Source organism: Ursus maritimus (assembly GCF_017311325.1).
Source record: "Ursus maritimus isolate PB19 chromosome X unlocalized genomic scaffold, ASM1731132v1 scaffold_X1, whole genome shotgun sequence".
NCBI classification, from domain to species: Eukaryota; Metazoa; Chordata; class Mammalia; order Carnivora; family Ursidae; genus Ursus; species Ursus maritimus.
In genome coordinates, this window is record NW_024423319.1 from 2,332,559 (window position 1) to 2,356,905 (window position 24,347).

Sequence of the window (24,347 nt, forward strand, 5' to 3'; positions counted from 1 at the left end):
CTGGGCGCCCCTTTAACCCCTGACTTCTCACGCCACCCCCTCCCTTGCCAGGCCCTCTCCCTACTGCCCAGCCCCTGCCCCTCCCCTCTGCTTGACACACCTTGGCTCGCCACCTGGTAGGGAAAAGAGGGCTCCCAGGATGAGGCCTGCATTCAGCCGAGGAGGGAGGGGGGAGCTGAGGCAGAGAACAGCCTCATTAATATTTCAGAGGCACCGTCACTGCAGCTCCTGGGCCCTCACAGCTCCACCACTTGTGCTAGCCGAGGGAGGAGGATGGGAAGAAAGAAGGAAATAAAACAGAGAAAACAGATTTAAAGGGCCAGTCCCCCCTCCGTTCCTTCCTCCCCCTTGTTCCTGGTACAATCTGTGCACAAGCCAAGCATCTCTCATGGGGAACAGCTTTGTGCAAAAACAGTAACAGCAGAAAAGGGCCAGCCCCCCCCCGCCAGCCCCGCAGCACCCTCACCCCAAACTCACACACACACACACACACACACACACACACACACCCCCTGTCCACTGGTCCACGGGTCCACCGGCACTCTGCCCTTGCTGGGCTGCCCCTAGGGAGGGCCTGTCATGCCACAACCAGGCCACTAGGGTCACCCCGGGGACTCACTGGGGGCTGCCAGCAAGTGCAAAGGATGCTTCCCATCCAGTGCCTGGTCCAGACTCAAAGGACCGTCTGAGGCCAGCAGAAAGTACACAGACTCCAGGCACTGGAAGTCCTTGCTACTTAGAGCCCAACCAAGGAGGATTCTGGAACCTGGAGAAACACAAGTCTAGATTCCTGGAGGTGGCAGGGACCCGGGGTGTCCTTCATTCAGCCCCTGCCTACAGGTGGGTGAACTTCTACAGTACCCCTGGCTACCTCATGGCCCCAGTACTTGAATCTGGAACAGTGGATGCCAGATGTGGAGGGGCCCCCTTTCCACAGGGGACTTTAAAAACGCGTCCCAGTCGGAGCTTCATAGTCAGAAGAGGGTGGCAGTGGGAGTCTGCAAAGCCCTCTGCCTGGGGACCCCAGGGCCCAGCCAGCTTCGATGCCACACGTTTGCCTGCCTTCAGTAGCTCCCGGGAGGGCTCAGAATTCTCCAGTTAAAACAAGCCCCAATGGACAATGTGAAATGGTGCAGCTGTTACGGAAAACAGTATAGCAACTCCTCAAAGAATGAAACACACACTTAGCGTAGGAGCCAGCAGTGCCACTTCTGAGTGTATCCCCGAAAGAAGTGAAAGCAGAGGTTGAAGAGAGATTTGCACACCCATGTTCGTAGCAGCATGATTCCCAACAGCCAAAAGGTAGACGCAGCCCCAAGGGCCCATCGAGGGATGAACGGATAACAAAATGTGGTCTATCCACGCAATGGAATGTTCTTCAGTCTTCAAAAGGAGGGAAATTCAGACACCTGCTATAGCACGGGTGAACCTGGAAGACATTCCGCTGAGTGAGAGAAGCCAGGCGCAAAAGGACAGATAGTGTAGGAGTCCGACCTCTACGAGGTGCCCAGAGTACTCAGATGCAGAGACACGGGAAGTGGGACGGTGGGCACGGCGGGGGGGAGGGGGTGCTGGGGGGAGACGGAGGGGGCGTCAGTGTCTAATGGGGGCAGAGTTGCAGTTTGGGAAGCTGGGAAGGTTCTGGGGAAGGATGGTGGGGATGGCTGCACAAAATAAGAACGAATGCTCTTAATGCCACAGAGCTGTACACTTGCAAATCGTTCAGACAGTAAATCTGATGGCCTCTGTATTGAACCACAGTCGCGAAACCAAACAGTTCTGCGTCCAGAAACTGCAAGCATCCCCCTGCCTTGACCGGCGGGGAGCCAGTGGTCCTGCCCATGGAAATTGTAACTTTCAGGAGCTCCCTCTCTCTGAAATGGAAACCTAAGCAGACCATTCTGCACTTGCCCTACCCCCACCCTTTGCGCTTGGTGACCCCTGACACCACCCACATCCTGCCTCAGCCGGGTGGCTGCCCTATTAGGTGGCAGAGACTGAGAAGCTTGGAAGCTGGGCTCGCTGGTGGCCGTTGCCTCTGGCTCTTGCCCTTCTACCCGGAAGAAGTGTGGTCCCACTTCCCACGTGCATTTCCTCAGAGGTGCTGACCCCACCCTGTCCTCAGAAGGGACCAGAAGGGAACCAGAAAACTTGGGGAAGGCCTGGCCTCCACATCTGCATTCTGTTTAGAAAGTGCTAACGAACCCCCCGGAGGCTGTGGCACAGACTTGCTAGACATTCCCCGATTTCTGCGCCTCTTTTCCAACGTTGTATTTTAGTTTTTAATCAGGCATCTTGTCATCCAGCAAAATGACTACATTCTCCCAACTCTGGTGCAGCTACATGTGACACTATGTCCTGACCAATGGGATTCAAGCAAAGGAACAGGGACACAGCTTACTCTTGGACTACACTTGGGACAGCACATAGGACAGAAGGGGGATAGGGCCAACCTCAGGGTTGTATCCTTAAAGGGAAGGAATGTCACCAGCTGCTTGACTCGCCGGCCATGCCTCCCTGTAGTCTCCACGACCTACCAAACGCCCACACCTCCGTGGGCTCCCTGGGACACGTGATGACCTGGAGCTGCACTCCCTCTCACCTGTGTATTGGACACTGTCCTGGAAGTTCCAGTGAAAGCAGCAGACAGAACCATGAGAAGATTGAAGAAAGAGTAACAGTCTGGTCACAGGCAATACCAAGCACCTGGGCTGCATGAAACACTGTTCTCCATGCCGGGGACAGAGTTAACACTGTAACTGATTTGCTCTGTGATACGGGCCCCACTTTAAAGCTGAGGCTGCGAAGGCACAGAGAGGTTGAAGAGCTCACTCAAGGTCACACAGCCAGCAAGGAGCAGAGGCCAACACGAACTCAAGTGGTCTGGCTCCAGAGAATTCTACATTGCTCCTCTGCCAAGTGACTGCCCAGGAAACCCCAGAAAAGCAATGAACACATGATTAAAGCCAATTAAAAGAGTTCAACAAAGTGGCTAGACAGGAAATCTGTCCCCATGAACCTCAGGGCTCGGGAGTGCAGCCACCGGAGTCAGGGCTGGCTGTCCCCATCGGCTCAAGGCAGTCGACCTCTCTGGTTCTCCACTCTTGCATCTGGGTTGGTGTGAGCTCTGAGGACAGGATGCAACCATGCCCGCATACCTAGCAAGGTCCCCAGAGAGCCTGCTTCCCCAGAGGGAAGATGAGGAAGGGAATGCCCCTTGTTGAGTCCTCCATCTGCCACGCCCACCTAACCTCCACCTGCCCTGAAGCCCTGAGCTCTCTCTGAGCCCAACAGGACCCCAAAATTCATAGGTCAGAACCAGAGTCCACTAGTGAGGCCAGAACATTCTGCTTGGTCAGGGGCTGACCCCATGCAATCCTCGGAGGCTTCCCCATTTCTGGGGCCATCCTCAATCTGGCCAGGGCCACGAATCCCTCCTGGAGAGTGCTAGACACTGTGGGAATAGCTGGCTCCCCAGGATGCTTCTGGAGGGAAGTCCACACTCCCACATGGGTGGCTCTCAGATCACCAGGTGCCCCTGGGTCACAGAGGGAAGTCGGAAGCCCCTTTCTGGCTGGGGCCTTGGAGTGTCATTATGGGGGTCACAACTCTACCCTGGGGAAGGTAGTCATTTGTTTCCTGCCAGAGAAGGCGAGAGCTGGAAAAAGAGAGTGCGAGAGAACAGGAGAGGAGAGCTGATGGGCAGGAAGCATAATGACACTAATTACCCAATTACAGCGGCTGCTCAGGAGAGAACTGCATTGCAGCAGGGAGCCTGAGCCAGCCGCCCCTTCCCCCCATACTCGTGGTCTGGCACACTGGGCCCACACCCCTCCCGCTTTATCCCACGAGCAGTGGGCGGGTAGTGTGGTGAGCGGGGCCTGGCCTGTGGTCTCAGGAGTGGCAGGTGGGAGGGGACCCAGAAACACCGTGGCTGGCTTCTGGGGCATGCCTCCAGCCCCCAAAGGGGCAGAGAAAATACATGAGGGGTCTGGGAGGTAGCAGATCCCTGTCCTCCTGGCTTTCATAGAGGACACAGGGGCAGAATGAGGGGTGCCCAATCCCAATCCTCCCCCAGGTCTCCCCAGCTCTGTCTGAGGTACCACACTCGCTGCCCCCCCCACCAGCTTCTGATCCCCAAAGCCAGCAGCAAGCCACTGGAAGCACCCAAGGCCTAGACAGGTAATTAAGGAAATTATAGGCAGCTGATAGCCATGGGACACTGCAGGCCCAGGGGTGACTAGACAAGGAGACCACTAGGAAACACATGCGTCCCCCTGGGCATAAGCTCCACAGGGGCCCCATTGTGGGTCCTGGTGGGGAGAGGCTCTGGTTTCTGGAAACAGGCTGAAGCCCTTGGGAAGAAAGCCTTGGGGAGACTCACTGGGTCAAGGTCGGGGCCAGGAGGACCGTCAGGGAAGACGATCCACTTCCCTGTGGCCAGTAAGAGTCTAGAAGACCAGGCACCAGTGGGGGATGGGAGATGTGTGGGCAAACTTAGGCTCCACCCTAGTAGGACCCAACTTGGTTGGAGGTTAGAGCCAGGTCCGTAGAGCCAACACGACGTGGAGAAAGAGCTGACTAGGACCATCACCATATGTGGAACTTAGGCGCAGGTCACTCTGAGCACTTAGGAAAGACCTTGGCCTTGGCCGTTCCTTTGGGAGGGGAGTGGCAAGGGTGCTGGGTGAAGCAGAGAAGACATGTTCAGACTGAAGATGGGAGTTGAGCCTGGCTGGCCTTCTGTGACCCAGACAGCAAAGTCCTCACGCCACCGGCTAACTTTGGGGGAATACGTGCTGCCGAACGCGAACGCGCTGATAGAGGAGAGTGTGATGGACAGGAAGGGCTATCAGCAAGGCTTCCAGGCTCGGCTCTAGCCCCCTTACTAACCCCGACCGGCAACTAGGGCAGGACCTGAAGGTCACCAAGGGCCTGGCTGCCATCTCCTGAAAGTTCAAGCCCGGCCAGGTCCTGAAAGCCTATTTCTGGCGGAGGACCCCAGCACACAAAGCCAGAAGGCATTTCCTGTAAAGCCCTGAGAAGACACCACAAAGATCTGGCAGGCCCAGGAAGTGCCAAGAGGGATGGAGGGGTGGTGCCGAGGCAGGAGGGCCCCTCTCGTGTTGGGACATCTCAGCTGTGACAACAATGTGGTGGGGTCTGAGTCTCCCCCCTTAGCATACCCCACACCACAGCCCATCGGCTAAGGAACCAGGGGCCATGGGAAGGAGGAACCAGGTGGGGATGGGAGGCACCCTGCACTGGCCTGTGCCTACGCCCATGCCCCACGCTCCTGTCCCGCTGCAGGTGTTGGGCCAATCAGGTTACGAGCCTTTCTCTGACCGCAGGGGCCACCCCACTCACAGGGCAGCAGTCAGGGACCCCAGCAGCCCGAGGAGCCCAGGCTGCCTGTCCCTGGACTGAGTGCCTCCCTCCTAGGCCTGTGGCTCCAAACCAAGAGTTCTCCCAGGAGGACCACAGCCGAAGCCTTTTGAGGGGAGGGGTGTCAGGGAAGGTCCCCTGGACCTGGCGTAGCAGGTGGAGGCACCAACGTGGCCCGGGAAGCACTTGCCCCGGCAGTTCCCCACGCTGTGCTCCCATGGTGCTGAGCACTTTCTGCCGGGCTGGCGGTCACATCCCATGCCACCATCGAGGCCCATGCCGGCGATCATGCAGATGGTGGTTCAGCAGAGAGTCGGCTGCTCCACGCGCCTCGGCTCCCATTCAGGGTTTGCACCAAAACGGCAGCGTGCACGGCTTCCCAGGGTTGGGATGGTTCAGGGACTGCTGGTGTTCCCGGGCCACTTAGGGGAAAATGGACTGCGTTGGCTCTTTCGAATACTCCTGCATTTGGGGCAAGCCAAAGACATGACTCCCAAAGAAAAGCAAAAAGACCCGAGCCCTGTCATCTGGGTCCCGAGTCCCAGCAGCCCGGGTGAGGGCCACCGATGGTGATTCCCACATCTTCCTGTCCCTTCCTGGCTTGCCAGCTTTGTTTTTCTGTTTCTAACCAGGAGGCTCCTGTGCTCCCGGGCTGTCTGGCTGTCCTCAGCTGTGAGCCTTTGCTTCTGATCGCACTCTCCTGCCCACACTCGCCTCCCCCTGTGTGTCTCTGTGAGGAAGACCCACAGTGTCTGTGGAGAGCAAAGGAGGTCTGTTTTGCTTTAAGATTACTAAGGTGTGACCTGTAGGTCAGGTATTAAAAGATGCAAGGTGTGAGCCCACAGGCAGGTCCGCAGAATGGGACAGAATCCACATCAGAATCCATCCCGACTAAGGACACAGTAGCTGGGGGACAAATCATTTGATAAAAGAAATGGGGATGATGGGTTGGCCCTCAGGAAAACAATGTACCTTAGATCCTCACCTCATATTATTCCCCAAGACAGATTTCTTTTGGATGAAACAGGGTTTAGTAAATCATGGCCCAAGGGTCAAATCTGGCAGCCAAGCGTTTTTGTGAATAAAGTTTTATTGGCACACAGCCACGCCCATTTATTTCTGTCCTGTCTGCGTTTGGGACAGAGACTGTGTGGCCTGCAAAGGGGAAAATATTTACTATCCGACCCTTTGTAGAAAAAGCTTGCCTACCCCTGAATTAAAGGGTTAAATATCTTTAAAGTGCAACCACATACACACACACACACACACACACACACACACACACACATGCACGCACACATGGACGCACATGCAGGGCAAACCCAGGAATGGATAGCTCTCAGATTTTTGTAAGGGATTTTGTAAGCCCAGAAGCAATGGAAGAAATCACAAAAACATGTGACATAGAAAGTGTTTATCTTGTACATGAAAAAATTCAAAGGCAAAGAACAAAGAATTTTCAAAATCACTTGCAACAAGTATGCTAAGTTATCAATATCGTTCATGTGTAAAGTTTATCCAAACCCACAAGAAAAACACTAGGGTCTCAATAAATAAAGGTAAGGAAAAGACAGATCACTAAAAAGGAGAGAAATACAATTAAATAAACATGTGGGAAAATGCTCACTCTAGATACTGAAGAAGATATTTTGGACCTAGATATTTATGCCAGGTTGTTGGATCACAATATCTAATGCTGGCAAGGCTTCAGTGAGCCAATCTTTCGGATGTACTGAAGAGCCCTTCTGGAGAACAATTTGGCAGAAGGAGCTTCTGTCTGGGCGCTCTCTCCTCGGGACGCGATGAGCATTACCCACAAAGGTGCTCCGCAGAGCTTCACGTATGACAGCAAGACGGGTCCGAGCGCCTGGACCGCCACAAATAGCCAAATAATTAAGCGAATTATAATCTCTCGAGAGAATATTATTCAGCCATTAAAAATTGTAATTATAGCCCTGAGGACTGCCTTGATACATCCTGGGTGCTCGATAAATTTGTAGCTCCTTCTTCTCGCGGTTCAAGTTCTTTCTTTCTTTTTGCAATAAGCACTTACTGCTTTCAAAATCTTAAAAAATTAAACTATATCCATTTTGAAAAAATTCGTTTAGGAAAGGATTATATTAATAAAGAAAATGCTTATGTGAAGTAAAAAATAGATTACACAATTGTGCCCATGGTATAATTACAGTAATGTGAAAATAAAAGGCCTATGCAAAGAAAGAGGAGAGGAAACCAGTCCAATAAGATGGAAACACTGGCTTGCATTCTGGTGATAGGATGGAGGGGGGTTCCTATGTCTTCTACTTCTCTGTGTTTTATGAATCTTCTATAAAGAGCATGCATGTTAAGAGCGTTATTTTTAAATGGAAAGAAATAAACATTATTTGTTTATTTTTTTAAACCCAAAAACCTCGCCCTTCTGAGCCGAGCTGCTTGGCCCCGCTGGCATGTTCCAGGTGAGCGAGCCTGAGGCACATGGCAGGAGCCTGATCAGAGGTCTGCTCCCAGAATGAGGTGCTCTCTCGCCATGTTTGTGGGTACACCTGCGCCAGCCATTCACAATGGGGCAAAGGCCCCCGACTCTCCAGGGGACAGACAGGCTGCCCAGAGGCATCCACACCCACTTGACCCACTCCTTTTCAAGGAGCCTTGGGGGTATAGGCAGGGCAGTGAGCTCAGGGTCAGAAGGAGGCCTGGAGTCTGCACTGGCTCTGAAGTTGTGCTACATGACAGAACCTTCTGGAATGATGGAAATGTTCTCTATCTGCCCTGTTTGATACAGTAGCCACCAGCCATGTGTGTCTACTGAGCACTTGAAATGTGGCTAGTGAGACTGAGAAACGGAATTTTAAAATTTGCTTAATTTTAATTAAATTACCACTTGTGGCTAGTGGTTACTGCATTGGACTGCAAGGCTAGACAGGGCCTCAAGGTTGTTGCTGCAGGAAAGAACTTCTCATTTGAATAAAAGGGCTCCCTTTTTCTGAGGGACCCACCTACAGAACCCAAAGCAGACTCAGGACCGCTTTAGATAAGGTGCTCCCCGATAACACTGACCTAGCACCCCACCCACCCAACTCTGATTTCAACCCAAGTCTCTGGAAACCTCTTGTGTTCCAGTCCCCAGAGGTGGGAATCAGGAGAAACCTCCAGCCCTTTCCTCCCACCTGGACCTTTCCACTTCATCCCGTAGCTCTGGTTTAGTGGGTTCTGCCACCTACTCAGCCATGTGACCTCGACCTCATCCCCTCCCCAACCTTGGCAATCCAGGACACCCAGCCTTTACTCCTACATCTGAGATCCTTTTTCCCTCCATCCTGGTGACGTGTGACCTCAAATCCCGCTCTCCAGGCGGTACCCCAGGCCACCTTCCAGCACCTCCCACCCAACAGAAGGTGCATAGGCAGGGGAGGGCTTTCCAGCCAGGCTCCACTTGGCCTGGCTTCTGCCAGCTTAGGCAGTGCAGGGAAGAGAGGAGCAGTGAGGAGCCAGAGCCCCAGCTAAAGAAGCGGCCTTCTGGGAAATGATGGGGTTGGGGAGGAGACATCTGCACATTTCAGGTCTTTGCCTGCCCTGCCCAGCAAAGATACAGCCAGAGCCTGGCTCCCGGGCCCATCTCAGAGATGGCACTGGTGAGGCTCCTGGGCAGCATGCTGTCAGATTTGAGCGTCTGCCTTTGGTGCCACAGCCCAGGTCCCCGTCTATCAGCTGCCGTTTACATACACTGAGACTGCTCCTTCGTACCGGTGACCTGGAGGGGCCACGCAGACTTACTGAACAGTCGATCACTCCCCAACTTGCTTTGGATAGATAGGAATTCACGGTTTGTCCATTTCCCTCAGTGGATAGATGCAAGGTCTTCCCAGGGCTAGGAGTGCCCTCGATAATCAGCTCACATGTACAACTAATGGCCTGCCTTCCAATCTTGGTTTTGCCACCTGCTGGCTGCGTGACCTTGGGCAAGTTGCCTAACCTCTCTGGGCCTCAGTCTCCTCATCTGCAAAATGAGGATAGTAACAGCCCTCGCTTCATTTGGTTGTTATTTCAATGAAGTGAGGGGATGTCTGTGAAGCTCTGAGAAGATGAGTGCCATTACTATTACTGATATTATTTAATGTACTAGTAACCTCTGATGGAGATAGCAGCCATCAGTTTAAAATTGGAAGGAGGGAGTGCAATGGGAATAGCCCACATACGTGCTGACAACTTGATCTGCAAGTGGGAGGAGGAAGCTGGGCCTGGCTTTGCTGGCTTCAAGAGAACCAGCTGAAGCTCAGCTCTCAAAACCCCCAGGGACCCAGGGCACTCTTGTCCTGTCCACTGGGAAGGCAAGGGGCCCTTCTCTATAAGCCACGCTGGGGGAGGCGGAGGGACCGAAGCTGACCCCAGCACGCTTGGCTGCCTTCCTGGGCTGGGAGAAGATGTTCTGGGATGGAGAGTGCTCACTGACTCAGGGCCTGGCCTCTCCCCACTCGCTCACAAATGATTCGACCTCCAAAGCTCCAGCCCAGAATCCTGAAATGTCAGCGGAGTCTCTGAGACCCACCCCTCCCCTCCCCAGGCCTGGAGCAGGGAAGGGACTTGGCCAAGGTCACAAAGACCATCAGGCCCAGAGCTGGCAGTGAAATAGAGCTCCTGGCTAGGCCAAGACGCCTCCTACCAGCCTCCTTCACCCCTCAGGGTCCGGCTGCAGCATCTCTGCTGCTTATAGCTCTCTCCCCAGTGCGCTCTTAGCCTTGGGGGCTTCCTTCCCCAAGGAATGGCTTTCCTTCTGGTTCTGCGCAAAGCCCCCTCCCACGCCACCCCAGTTCCATCTGCCTGCGTTACCCCCCCAACACACACACACTTCTGTGCCAGAGCTGCCTGCCCCTTCGCTCAAACCACCTGGCAGTGCTGGGCAGGGACCAGGTTGATTTGATCAAGACTAGCTGTGTCCTTGGCCGTCCCTCTCCTCCAGGCCAACAGCAGGGACAATCAATGCCCTGGGACCGAAACTGCCCAGCCCCTTCCAATTGGCTCGCTCTCTAGGGGCCAGCACCACCCGTGGACACTCTGCCAGGCTAAGGCCGTGGCAGACCCCCAGCCCTCTTCTCTGTGGGCCAGTTCTGGTAGGGGCTCCCAGCACCCTACTCACCAGCCACATGGCCTTGGTTTCCTCGACCGTGAAAGGGGGCAATGCAAAGAGCGGCTTGCATGTGGTGTTGACCAAGAGATTCAGCCAGGGGAGGGGGGTTCAGGAGTCTGCTCAGAATGGTGCTGGGACATGTGGGAGGTGCTTTGCCCCACTAGGCTCCTGGCAGTGCCCCCAGCCATCCACCCATCCAGTCAATGTAGGGCCAAGTCCCTTCCCCTCTGGGGGCCTCAGTTATCCCAACTGCAAAATGGGAACGAAGAGCCCAGACTTGTTTCCCTCCTCAGGTGATTCGGCAGATTCAGTGAGGTCAAGGTCGTGAACGTGCCACACAGAAACCTGTGCCCACTCTGAGTCAGGCCTGTGCTGGGCACTCAGGTGCTCCCTCCCTTAAAATGCTCACGGACTAGTGAAGGGTTATGTCGGTGGAGGGGGCACAGAGGTAGTGGGTGAATGAGGGGGATGCCTTCCAGGCTGGGAGCCAGGGGAGATTGGGATGGACTCGACCCTGTGGCCAGCAGGAAACCACTTTAGGTCTGAGGCTCAATGACCTCATCTTTGAAATACCGAGTGGGCCCACTCACCTGCCTGGCCCTGGGGAGTGTCAAGCTCCTAGTTGAGGGGTGCTGGCCCTGTCCTGCCCCTTGAGGGAGTGTTTCCACACATTCTTCTAACCCCTTGCTAGCCCTCACCCCAAGACTCCCTACATATCAGACCTAGGCCATGCCTCTACCCTGCCTGCCACCCCTCGTCAGCTGGCGGGCCGCTAAGCCTGCAGGGGCCAGCAGAACGAAAGGGACCAGGTCCTAGAGAGAGAATCTGACCACCAATTCCAGAATCCTAAACCCAGAGAACACTGAGGCCCAATAGGAGAAGCCATCTGGCCAAGGTCACGCAGGTGAGGAGGGGGAGGACAGCTGTGCATGGAGGGATGGAAAAGGAGTTATCCAAGTGTGGCCAGGGAGGCTTGTTGGCGCTGCCCCGGCCAGTGGCAGGGGGTCTGCTGGGCAGCTGTGTGGGCGCGCGGGGGACAGTGTGGGAACGCGTGAGGGTTTCTCAGTGTGTTGGGGGAAGATGACACAGTGTGAGGGCGCGGGGGGGGGGGAAGGGGGTGTCAAGAGACTCTGGGAAGGTGCGTGCAGAGCAACCTGGCTCTAGCCCAGGCCCCCAGCGCCCAGGCTGTGCCCGCCCAGGACCCCGCCCGCAGCCCCCCGGCGCTTTTCCCCTCGCGCAGATGCTTTGCGTGCGTCTGAGCAGGGGATGCCGGGGCGCGGCCGCGGTGGGCGCTGCCTGCCGGCCCAGGGCTCCCGGGGTGACGCGCGGCGCCGCAAGGACACGCAGGCCGGACGCGGGGCGCAGGTGCCGTGGGCGGGGACCCGCGTCCCCCCACCTGCGGGGCCGCGCCACCTGCTGGGCCGCCCGCCCCGCCCGTCCGCCCCTGCCTGCGCGCCCCAGGCACCACTTACCGGGTCCTGGGCACGGCCGACGCCGTGGCCTCGGCTCCAGCGGCTGCTGTCGCTGCAGGCGGGCGCCCTGCGGGCAACGATCCGCTCCAAGGACGGAAAGGCCCGGGACAAGCAGGGCGGCTCTGGCCGGGCGCGGCGCAGAGGACTCTCCGCGGTACAGGCAGAGTTGTCACCGAGTGCTCCTACCGCTCCGGCACCGCGGCGCGGGCGAGCGCCGCGCTCGGCTCCAGCCGCAGCTCTGAGCGCGGAGGGAGGGAGGGAGGGAGGAGGGAGGGGAGGGAGGCAGAGAGCGGGGGAGGGGAGGAGGAGGAAGTGGAGGAGGGAGAGAGCGCGGAGGGCGGCGCGCGCGCTGGGGGCCTCGGGCTCAGTAGCCACCACTCCTGAGCGCACGCTTCTGTCCTGGGTGATGCGCGCGCGCGGGGGTGGGGGTGGGGTGTGTGCCTGTCCTTCCTGGTCTGCCAGTGCCCCCCGAGGGCGCCAGCGGATGAGAGGTGGGCTTGGCTGGAGACCTGCGGGCCCCGGCACCTGGGAGCTCTGAGAAAGAGCGATGAGCATGTGACTGGGGCACCCGGACTGCTGCTCCCTCTCAAGACCCCTGTCCTCTGGGTCCTGTCCCTAACAGTCAAATGGAGTGTGGAGCTGGGTTGCTGATTTGAAGCCTGGGGGTTATTGGGCCCCTGTGGTTTCCCAGGGGGTCGTGATACTCTTGAAACTGCCTGCTGTTGGGAGTATGACAACTAAGAGCATCTTTGGGAAGGAAACTGGAGCTTATGACAGATTCTCAAAGTTGGTGACCCCAAAAGGTTATCCCATAAACACCATTACACAGGATACAGAGGTACTGCACACAGGTGAACACCCAGAGACAGATGCACAGGGACACATACATTCCAGACACAAGTGGAGACAGACACACAGACAAACCCCAATGCAGAGAAGACCCCTACCCACCAACACACACAGGCACATCCATGGACAGAGACCGAGTGTGTGCCCACAGACACCCCGCAGCCAGGTGGAAGCTGGCTGGCCCATGCCACTCATCTTTAGGGTCCCAAGCTTCCCAGTTTCAGGGACAGTGGGTGCCTCCAAACTCAGAGGAGGCCTTTGCCACCATCTGTGAACATCAAGCAGAAGTGCGAGGGGGCTGACTCTGTAAGAAAGAGAAGTGACAGGCCCACAGGAAGCCTCACCACCTCGGAGCAGGCAGGGCTCGGAGCCCAAGAACGTGGCAGGTAGAAGACACTTGGACATAGCCACAAATTCTTTCTTGCCTTGGACAAACGGGGCCCCAGGGTGTCCTGTGTGCAAGGCCCAAGCGGGGCACTGGGGACACAGCAGGGGCCACAAAACGGAGAGCTGGTAGGCAGAGTGAATGTGTGGTCATGAAGTTGGGGTAAGGGCCCTCAGGGAATACTGATGGGGGAGACAAAAGATGGTGCGGGGGGGGGGGGGCTCAAGGAAGGCTTCTAGTAGGAGGCGCTGTTGTGACAGAGACCTAGAGGACGCAAAGGGTTGGCCCTGGGCCAGGGGACTGTCACACCTCCCCAGAGTTTGTCTTTCCCCCAGGAAGCAGCTGGGCTCTTGAGACCTGGTACCTCTCAGTCCAGGCAGAGGCCACAGGCACACTCACACACGCACACACACACATGCTCACTCCCACACGTTGACATGCTCATATATGCTCTGTCACACACACATGCTCACTCCCCCAAACTCGCTCACACATTCATACATGCTCAATCGCACTCATATTCATACACAAGGTCATATTCACCTAGCGCACACTCGCTCACTCACACACTACACTCATAGGTCACTCATGCATGCTCACGCCAACCCATGTTTGTGTGCACTCACCAACCAACATGCACACGCTCACTGCCAATGGTTCAGACATAGTTACATACTGTCACACTCACACACTTATACACGGTTATTCCCACATACCTAGTCAACCGCATTCACACTGACTCATGCACAATTATTTACATATATTCACACTCACACCCACTTTCACCTATTGAGTTATGCACACTCATATACACTCACACTCTCAGAGCTCTCACACACACAGCCTCACACGGTTGTTCACCCATGCTCTTACACCCTCATTCTCACACACACTCACATGCTCACTCACACATACTCTTACACACTACTGATGCACGTTTCCTGGCTGTTTGCTCTTAGAGAGCTAGCAGGTTGTCCCACAGGTGGGGGGTTGCCCCAGTACAGCGGGGGCAGCTGGCAGCAAGTCTGGCTCCCTTGGCCCCACAGCAGCCCCAGAGCCCAGTCTGCCTGATGCACTGGGCCCAGAATAGGGAAGATAAGAGCTGGAGCGAGTCCCCTGATTGCCTGAGCATCTATTCGCGAGCTCGGTGTTGCCCATGGAGCCTCCTGTCATGTGAGAGGCAGCCATCTTGGAGTTGTTCTTGCTGTCCCACACTCAGAGGGGAACCAGACCCCACCTGAAGCCAATTGTGAAGCTGGGTGGGAACACCTCCCGAGAGCCTGTGGCCTCTTCTACCCCACAGATTGAAGCTGGGTCCCCCCTCTTGGTCCCCCGCAGTGTGGCAGGCTTCCTGGAGTCTGGCCCAGTGGCATGTCCTTTGGTCCCAGGCCTGAGGTCCCTGGCTGTAGAGCCACAGGAAGTTCTGGTGGCCCTTACAGGAGCCTCCCTTGGGCAGGAGGTGCACTCTCTGGCTGATAGCAAATGTTCAGTTATCGGTCAGCCTCTTCGCAGCCATGTGTTGGCAGCTGGTGGGGGGATAGGAGTGGGGAAGAAATGGGTGCTGAGTGGGAGGGGAGAGTCTCACACGTGCAGGCTTGGGAGTGGCTGAAGAGAAGAACTAAGACTCCCTTGGGACTGTGTCACTGCCTCCCTTCAGGGACCAGGGGACCTATTGATTGCCCTTGGGGGCACGTTCATTTTGCCAATGGCTGCTGGCCACATGGGGGCATCGGCACCATCATGTGAAGTCCGTCCTGCTCCCAGAGCTTGGAGCCGGCTGCCTTGGTTGGACAGTTACGTGAGACCCCCTTCTCCCAGTTATGCATAGACCACCTCCTGCTGGGTTGCCCTTGAACACTGAGGGGGAAGAAACAAGTTGAGGGGAGAAAATCAGAGGCAGGGAACACTCATCACCACCGCTTCGCCTCTTTCCTAGGGGTACTGCCAAGGCCCAGCCCAGGCCAGAGTTGGCTGTACCACACGCCTTTGTGATGAGGCCCGCTATGGCCAAAGTCAGCTGGCCAAAGAGCAAGGTATGTGGCTTCAGGAGAGCTGAAGGGACTGAGCCACTACTCCACAGGGTGTCATGAAAATCCCGTCTCTGGCAAATGGCAATCCCCAAACAGCTAATGAGCTGGGAGAGAGGATGGCCCCCTTTCTGTGGTTCAAAACAGTTGGTCACTAGCCTGTGGCCTAAGGGAGATCTCAGACCTGGGGAGTGAGGGAGCCTGGGTGCCAGGGAATCTCTCCCACTGTCATCGATGGCCCCTGCTCATTGGCCAGCCCTTCTTGGTTTCTCCATCTGTACAGAGGTGGGTGGGGAGAGCTTCTCTAGAAAGTTCTTCCTTACATCAAGCCCTGTCTCCTGTACTGAAAATGGTTAGGGGGCAGCTCCAGGGAGGCCCACGGCTGGGGCTGGGGGTGCAGCAGGGGAAGGTGTTTGGCTGAGTGGCCCAGACCTCCCTGCTTCCCTGTACCCTCCCTTGTTCCTTTCCTCCAGCCCCACACCTAGTCCTCACTGTGCTCTTGCCCCTTCCTGCCCCCTCGGGAGCCTCAGGCCTAGGTCGGTGCCCCTGACTCTTACATGTTAATGGCTCCCTGTCAGCTGTCTCTTCCTGGGGCCATCTCAAAGGCATTCTTGGCCCAAGAAACAAAGCCAAGAAGGAGAGGCCCCCCTCAGGCCCTGCAGCCTTCACACTGTGTAGGAGGAAGCCCACACTCCCTCTTCCTACTGACCACCCCCTCCTTGTCACCTGCCTCCAGCATTCCCCCTCCCCCACTGCCGCATGCTTTCTTTCCCAGGTCTTCAGCCAACCGTCACCGGATCACCACACCCCTCTTCCTGGGCCCTGTAGCTGCCGCCCCTCCTCCCCTGCCTGATTTCTCTCCNNNTACTTTTGGTGTGGCTGTCACAGCCTCCCTCTGGGGACAGCAATTCCTCAGCCCAGCCTTGAAGTGGGGGAACTTCTGGCTGGGCCCCAGGGCCGTCTCTTTTCTGAGTGTTCACTTTCTCCCTGGTTGAGAGCATAAACTCTTCCTTTACCCCTCCTCCAAGCCTTGGGGGCCACCGTCCTGCTGGGGCCTCCCAGATCAGTATTCACCTGCGGCCTTCTGGCAGGCTGAAATGCCCCCAAAGAGACGTGCATGTCCTAAGTCCTGGAACCAGACTGGGACCTTATTCAGAAATAGGGACTTTGCAGTTAAGGGTCTTGATGTGGAGAGATCATCCTGGATGATCTGGGCAGTGACAAGTGTCCTTTATAAGAGGGAGGCAGAGATTTCACACACACACACACACACACACACACACACACACACACACACACACACACACAGAGGAGGAAACCGCATGAAGACAGAGGCAGACACTGGAGTGGTAGCCACAAGCCAAGGAATGACCGGAGCCACCAGACGCTGGGAGAGGCAGGAAGGATCTTCCCCTAGAGTTTTTGGAGGGAGCACGGCCCTGCGGACACCTTGATTTGGACTTGTGGCCTCCAGAACTAGGAAAGAATCAGTCTCTGAAGCCACCGGCTTGTGGTCCTTTGTTACAACCTCCCCCGGAAACTCCTACCAGTCCCTGACCTGGCCCCCAAGAAGTCCTGAGTCCCCCCAACCCTGCCTGCAGCATACCTCTCCTGGGACCTCCTAGGCACTTGGCCTCAACAGATCCTACCCCAGAGGTCCTGGAGAGCCAGGGTTCCTCTATTCTCAGGAACAGCTCAGGTGGCCTATGGGGAAGTGGCCTTCTGGGCACAACTCCTCCTGCCGGCCTGGCTCCAGCCTCTGGGGCTAGCTCAGACCCCGGGCAGCCCTATCCCTGCCCTGGCAGCCCGTGTGCAGCAGGCCCCGGGGCCCTTCAGTGTCAGAGCTGCCCCGGGCTCTCTAGGGCTGCAGTGGCTCTGTGCTACACCTGGCGATGGGGCCATGCCCCACATGTCCAGAGTGGGGTTGGCTTTGCCTCTTCCTGCAGTCCCTGCCCTCCCAAGACCAGAGCCCAGAGCCCATGGGGACGGGGCCTAGAGACCACAGGGGGACCAGAATTGAATGAACACTGCCCCCCAAGTTCTCAAAGCGGCTTTTCCACCCACCCATTCAGGCCCTTCAAGGAGGGGTTGTCCTTCTGAGGGGCCCTGCCCCCATCCCCAGCCATGGTCTATGGATGTCTGGCTGGCTGCCCTTCCGACAAGCCCCAACTTGTTTAAACCCAAGCAGTGGATTCGGCTTAGGCTCCAGCTGGGCCCCGCTATGTCCAGAAGGCACCTGACCTGCAGTAAGTACTTGGAAATGTCCCCCGCCCTAGCCCCGTGTCGCTGAGAACGCTCCCTGGCAGCCACTTCCTTCACAGGACAGCCCTCCCCGAGTGAGCTGCTCCCGTGACTTTCATGGCCTGCGTGCACATGTGCCTGCCTCAGCTCCCTCTCCGGCCTAGATCCCTTCTCCGAGCTGCGTCCACACGCCCATAGTGCCGGGGGTGCTCCCGGCCCTCAGGTGATATTCCTTGCAGCCCCTTCCTCTTCCTCCAGGAGCCTCAGACCTGGGGGTGCCCACTTCCTTCCTGTCACCCCATGTCCAATCTGTCCCCAAATCCAGCAGCTGGAACCTGGTCCCCCCTCCCACCTTTCCTGAGGCTTTTCGGGCGGAGCTGAGGCTTTCTAACTGGGCCCCCCTGAGCCCATCCATCTACTCACAGCTCAGAGTGGACCAGCCTGCTGCAGCTTTGCCACCCTGGGGCCTCCCATGACCTCAGGAAGGCCCTGAGCTCCATGAGGAGCTCCTGCCACAGGGCCCAAGTGGTCCCCTGGCTGCCTCGGGGCCTCTGATCTGGGCAGAGTGTGGGTCCTGCCTGCAGGGCACTGTTCCCTACCGTGTAGGGTGACCCACAAGGCCCACAGGACACCTTCCCTGGGGCCCAGCCACAGGAGTCTTATCTGAGCCTACCAGCATTATTACACTGGTCTTACTAGTTTGCTTGTTTTGGGGGGGGGGGCACATGTGTGTGAGTCAGGGGAGGGGCAGAGGGACAGGGAGAGAGGAATCCCAAGCTGACTCTAAGCTCATTGCAGAGCCCGATGTGGGGCTCTACCTCACAACCCTGAGACCATGTCCCAAGCCCAGATCAAGAGTCGGATGCTTAACCGACTGAGCCACCCAGGTGCCCCACTTGTCTCGCTAGTTTATCCTGACACCTCTGTCCCTGAGGGAGAGGGAGGCAGAGAGGAAAGGAAGGGCAGGAAGGCTGGGAAGGAAGACAAAGATCTACAGGGGTACATTGGACCTGCAGGAAACAGTTCAGTGCCCCAGGCGGCCCACAGGGAAATAGCCTGAGGGCTCCATGTCTCTGTCTCCTCCAGGGCCCCGGTTATGGCTGTCCCTCTTCCCGACCAGTGAGGGGACTTGACTGAGGCCCTGTCTCCTGGCCCCTGGCCAGTGCCCTTGCCCTGAGCCTGCCCAGCTCAGCAGAGATTGCTGCGCTGTGGAGCACATGGCCCAGAATAGTGCTATGATGCCGACGGGTGACATTCTATCACAGGGCCACCATGCTGAGTGGCGCCTCCTATCCCCAAAAGGGGAAACTCAGGGACGCTGGGCACCCTGGTGCCAGGCCAGGCAGAAGGACGTGCAGCTCTGTGCTCGGAGCCAGCACGTGGTGCCTCCGAGCTCCTTCTCTCCTGGGCTGGCACTCCTCGTGGGCCCTGCCTGCTCTTTCTACTGGCAGCCTGTGGCTGCCCAGGAAAGCCCCGGCCCCCACCCCCTGAGGCAGAAGCCACCTGTGGGGAGCGAAGGACGGCAGCCAGGCTCTAGCCCACCACCACCTCAATCGGCTGGGCTTACCGTCTGAGGGCACATTGCTCTGGGAACTGTCCCGCCCATGCCCATGCTGCCCTGTCGGGGGCAGACCTATATCCCCGGCGCTACTCTTCTCAGGCCATGTCCTGGATCTTTCTTGGGAGCCAGTGACAGAGCATTGCAACCTGGGCTTGGCTCTGCTGGCACAGTGTGACCTACTGGGCGGAGGCTCTGCATGGAGCCCAGGCCAGGCCCGCACAGGTGGGCACACACAACTTGCTGTCCTGGCCCTATGAGGCCTGTCCTGCCCAGGTGTGCGCCCCCTGGTGCTGACTTGGGTGCTGTGCACAGTTTTGATAACAGCCCGGATCCAGCGTTGTTCTGAGCCCCCAAATCCCATCAGGACAGGCAGGCAGGGCCCCTAGGATTTCCAGGCTCCCCTCTCAGAGTGAGGGTCTAATCTGGTGCTCTGAAGATGGCATGTGCTTGGCAAATGCTCCACCCTGGGAGAGCAGATGCTCCCTCGGCCAAGGCTGCTTTAGGAGCCCAGTATAAGGACAGCTGGGGCAATGGAAGTGCCTCTAAGGAAGTGGAAGGGGCCTCCTTGTGGATCTGGAGGTAGTGAGGACTCTCACCTGCAGGCAGGGAAAGCAGCAAAGAGGAAGCCGAAGGCTCAGAGTGGGCATGAAGAGGCAGACCCTGGGAGCCAGCCACCACGGCCCCTGTAGCTCTCCTCTCCACTCAGTCCCCAGTGCCACCCCGAGAGTGGCAGCACACAGAGACATATTGCACAGTGTTTCTTTAATTGAAAGACAACAACCGACCTCAGAAGCAGCCCCTTCTCAAGCTTGAAACCCCCACCATATCGGGGGCCAGAAGGCAAAGGGAGGGGAGAACTAGCCATCATGGGGGGAAAGAGGGACAAGGAAAGCTGACTGGGGGCTCCAGTGGGATGCTGGGCCCTTTCCAGGCCGGTGCTCCCCTGCATCACCTCTACCTGCTGGCCTCCTCCAGGACAGTCCAGACTTGGGGGCAAGGCCTGGGCAGGGCAGGCTTGGGGGCAGCTGCCCTCTGCCCCCAGCTTGCCTGGGTAGGGGCTGGGCAGACGCCCAGCAAGACAGACACAAGACCCAGCTCAGAGATGTGAGAGAGGAGAGTGAGGATGAGAGAGATAGATGGAGATGGGGGGGGGGGTGGTGGAGAGAGAGCCAGAGAGCCAGAGAAGAAGATATTGGTCTAGAGGCCAGTAGAGCAAGGAGGCTTGGATGGATGGGCCATGAACTTGCAGAAGGGTGGGGGGGCATGGGAGGCCAAGGGTAGCAGGCCAGGCCAAGGACAATTGGAAGCTGGAAGTACATGAGAAGGAGGAATGCATGCTAGGCAGGTGAGGTGGGCTGTCTCCATCCTTGTTAGCCCCTTCCCACCCCCTAGACCCAGGGCCCGTCTTTCTTGGACTGGAGCCTTGGGCAATTCGATTTCAGGGTGAATGGGAAGAGAGCTTTATGAGGGTGCCTGTGAGTGGCTATGACGGGGGTGGGGGGCAGGGGCAGCTCTGAAGCCGAGAGGCGTGTGATGGCGGCTTGGTCTTGTTCCCCATCTACATGCTTGGGAGCCAGGATGAAGGCGTCGGGAGGCAGCCAGTTGGGGTCCAGGATCAAGGGTGGGGCTGGGTTGGGTGCAGCTGGGCGCTGGCTTCGCTCCTTCACGCTGCCCTCCCTTTCACGATGTCTGCTGTGCTCCCCAGAGACCCCGCCCAGGCCACCACGGCGGCTGCTTGCTGCCTCTACTTCTTGTAGTTGCCAAACTGGATGGCCAGGCGGTCAGTGACGCAGCGGAAGGTGGCCGGCTGTACCTCCCAGTATGGCACAGGGTTGTTGAAGAGGCTGATGCCATTGTAGTAGGCCCTCTTGACCCCGAAGCCCACAGGGCAGAAGTCGTTGACGCCCACCTTGGTGATGTTGTTGGTGTGCAGATAGACCACCTGGGGGCAGAGGGGCGTGGCTCAGGCCCAGTGCCAGCGGCCCAGGCATCCCCTGACTGCCCTCCGAATCTGGTCCAGCCTGGGTGGGCCAAGTGGAGGGCAGACAACAGAGGGCTTGGGCCCTCCCTCCTGAGAGTCCCACCTGGCCACCTCATGGGTGTGATTTCACTGCAGTGCTTGCCCTTTTGAGGGCCAGGATGTGATTCTTCCATGGTTGGGAGAAGCAAACCGATGCTTGGGTATGGTTGTCAGGTGGGTGTTGGATGGTATTTTAAGGTACTGGTGTGTGACCAGGGGCTGGGATGAGGGACCCATAGGCGGTGTGTGGTGGGTGGGAAGTGAGGGGCCTGGGATGTGGGTATCAGTGCAGGAAAAATGGCTCCTTGGGCTCACAGAGGGCCCCCGGCCCTCCTTCTGGGTTTCCCAAACTCCAGGGCTGCCCCTGGGCAGCAGTTTTTCACTCCAGAGACTCATAGGTATGAGAGGAGAAAGAGCCTACAGATGACCTCCTTTTCCTTCCAGTCCCCAGGGTGCTTGCTCTCCAGCAGCCCTCAACTTCCTGAAGCCCCTCTCTAGGGGAGGGACAGAGGAAGCAGGAGGGTGAGTGGATAAGAAACCCCGTGATGGTGGGTAGGTGCTCAGACTGCAGCTGCGCCTTCTAGAGGCAGAGAGGACACCGGCCGCTAGAGGGCGCGCTCAGCCGGTCATGGGCCTCCCCGTGGCAGCTTCTGGGTTGACCCCCTCTTCTGCCCTCACTGGTGCAGGGCTGGTCTGGACTTGGCTCTGGCTGGACAGCCTGTGAGAATGGCAGGTGTCCTGGTGAGTGTGAATGGGGCCGAGGAAGAGACCGGAAGCCAAGCCAGGGACAGGGGTCCCTGAAAGGACCCCAGGCAAGACCCTGCACCCCTCATCAGTCTACTTCCTGCCCTGAGCTGAACCTATCTTGCCACAAATCTGTGCACTTCCAATACCCAGACTGTTCCCTGACCTCCCAGGCTCTGCCATGCCTTTCTGGTGTCCCAGCCACCTAGGAAAACTTCAGCCGCAATATCTACCAGGCCAACTCCTGCTCATGCCCCACACCCTCTCTCCACCCATGACCTGCCCTCCTTGCCATCCACAGTGGAGTCCCCGCTCGCCTTCCCTGCTTCCTCAGCACTGATACTTGTGATTGCTTCTTTCCAGATGAGGAGGGGGCGGTGCCAGCTGCGCGGCAAGGTCCTATTGCATACTCGGTCTTATGGAAGCGGGCACGGCGGCTGCGTGCGGCTCTCACCTGCAGGAGCTTGAGGTCCGGGAGGCCAGAAGGCACCCTGGACAGCTTGTTGTTGTCCAGGTGCAGCTCCCGCAGGGTGGGCAGGAAGCTCAGGCTCCCGTTCTCGATCATACGGATCTGGTTGTGGCCCAGGCCCAGCCTGTGAGGGGCAGAAGAGATGTACCAAAAGGCTAGAGGAGAAAAGAGCAGTGGGGCAGGGCACCCCGCTCGGACCCCCAGCCCACCTGTACAGCTTGGAGTAACGGAGCAGATCCTCCAGCTCGATGGCCTGGATTTTGTTGTGGTCCAGATGGAGTTCATTCAGGGTCTCGGGGAGGTCTGCCAGGAAAAGAGGGTGCTCTGAATGGAATGCAGGAGGGGAGGCCACGTGTGTGGGCTGTCTGTATGTGGGGTGGTGGATGGGAACACAGGACTACCAAAGCCCTCTCTGAGTTGACTGGTGGTTCCAGATGTCTCCAGCCCCCCATCCCCCGATCTGTGCCCATCTGTGCCATGGAGGCCAAACAGCATGGGGGAAAGGGGCTGCCTTCCTACCTTTGGGGATGCCGGTGAGCTTGGCCTCAGAGATGCGAAGGTAGTTGAGCTTCAGGCCATCGAAGGCTCCAGGCTCAAAGCCACTATTTTCCAGGGGGTTCCCGCCCATCTCTAGGAGAGAAGCCCTGCTCAGCCCTGGCACCAGAGCTGGGCGGCTGCCTGCACAGCCCCAGGTCCTGCTGGCTTTCTGGCTTGGGCTGGCTTGACCAGCCCTGCTCCCCCAGCTCTCCCTGAAAGCAGCTCCGGTAATTTACTGGGCTGATTGCAAACTCCTGGCTGTTCAAGACCATTACCTCTCAAGGGTGTTGGTCCAGGCATTGGCCTCCGGGGGTAGTGGAAGCAGGAGGAAAGGGAGGGGAGCCAGAGATCAAGGTGGGGCTCCACCCCAGCCTGCTCATCTCCTCTGGCTGGGCCCGTGGTGGTCCCCGGCGGGCTGGGCCTTTCCCTTCCCTCTCTCTATGGTCCCCCGGTTTCTCTTCATGGCAGCCCTGGGGCATGCCCCCAGACAAGCCTCCAGAACATTCTATGAGGCCCACCAGGCTTGTCCGTGCCGGCCGCGGGGTGGGGACTGCCTGCTGCAGTCCAGGCCGCACTCACCGATGCAGTTCATGCTGCGCAGCCCGCTAAACACGCCCTTCGGCACCTTGCGGATGCGGTTATCGTGGATGCGAAGCTCCACCAGGGAGCTGGGCAGGTTGGGAGGGATCTCCACCAGGTGGTTCTTGGATATATAGAGCTTCTGCAGCTTGCGCAGGGGGCTGAAGGCCTTCTCGTGGATCTTGGAGATCTTGTTGTTCACCAGGACGAGAGCCTGGGGCAGGGAGGGTGTGGGAAGTGAGGGCGCCAGCTTCCCACCCCGCCCCACCCTCACCGCTTTCTCCCTCCCTTGTCTCCCGGGGCTGGCGGTCCGTGGGGCTGCCCGCGCAGCCTCAAGGAGATCCGTCTGTGCCCGCGGGCGGAGTGCAGAGCCAGGTGCCGGTACTCAGGCTTGGTAGGGCCAGTGCTGCCTCCCACGGCCCACCACTTCTCTGCAACTTGATTTCCCTACTTGCACCCTAGCTATGACAAAATCCTTCCTTCTCGGCTTGCTGCAATGCACCCGTACAACAAAAAGTTTTCTGCCACAGAGGGAATTGGGCTGAACGATTCTGTCCTGTGCTTCTGGCTGCTATACTGTGGACATCACACAGGTGACCTGTGACTGGGGCACTCCAGACTTCTCACAGGACTCCATGGGCCCCCTGTCCCCTCTCACACTGCACACACATGTACACACCCATAAGCACCCAACTCCTGAGCTGCAGACTGCCCACCTCCTCGAAGCCCCTCAGGGCAGGGGTGGGCTTACATAAAGGTGCTGGAGGCCTTTGAAGTCATCCCTGCGGAGCTCAGAGATGCCATTGTTCTGCAAGTCCAGAAGCGTGGTGTCGGGCGAGATCTCCTTGGGCACAGCCTTCAGACCTGGGGGCCGGGGCCGATGTCACCAGCATGAGTGACTGCGCATGGGGACACACGCGAGCACACACGCATGCACACAGACACGCACGCAG

General features: G+C 57.7%; 1 protein-coding gene across 3 annotated transcripts in view; it reads right to left on the minus strand.

The window, feature by feature from the left end:
• Nucleotides 1-19,790: 19,790 nt before the first annotated feature.
• Nucleotides 19,791-24,347, minus strand: part of BGN (biglycan) — a 16,660-nt gene continuing 12,103 nt past the window's right edge. For all 3 annotated transcript variants that reach the window (XM_040627054.1, XM_040627048.1, XM_040627060.1), the window contains one exon: nt 19,791-20,987. In XM_040627054.1, the coding sequence (XP_040482988.1) occupies nt 20,790-20,987 (198 nt within the window). In that variant the 3' untranslated portion in view covers nt 19,791-20,789. The remainder of the gene's footprint in view (nt 20,988-24,347) is intronic.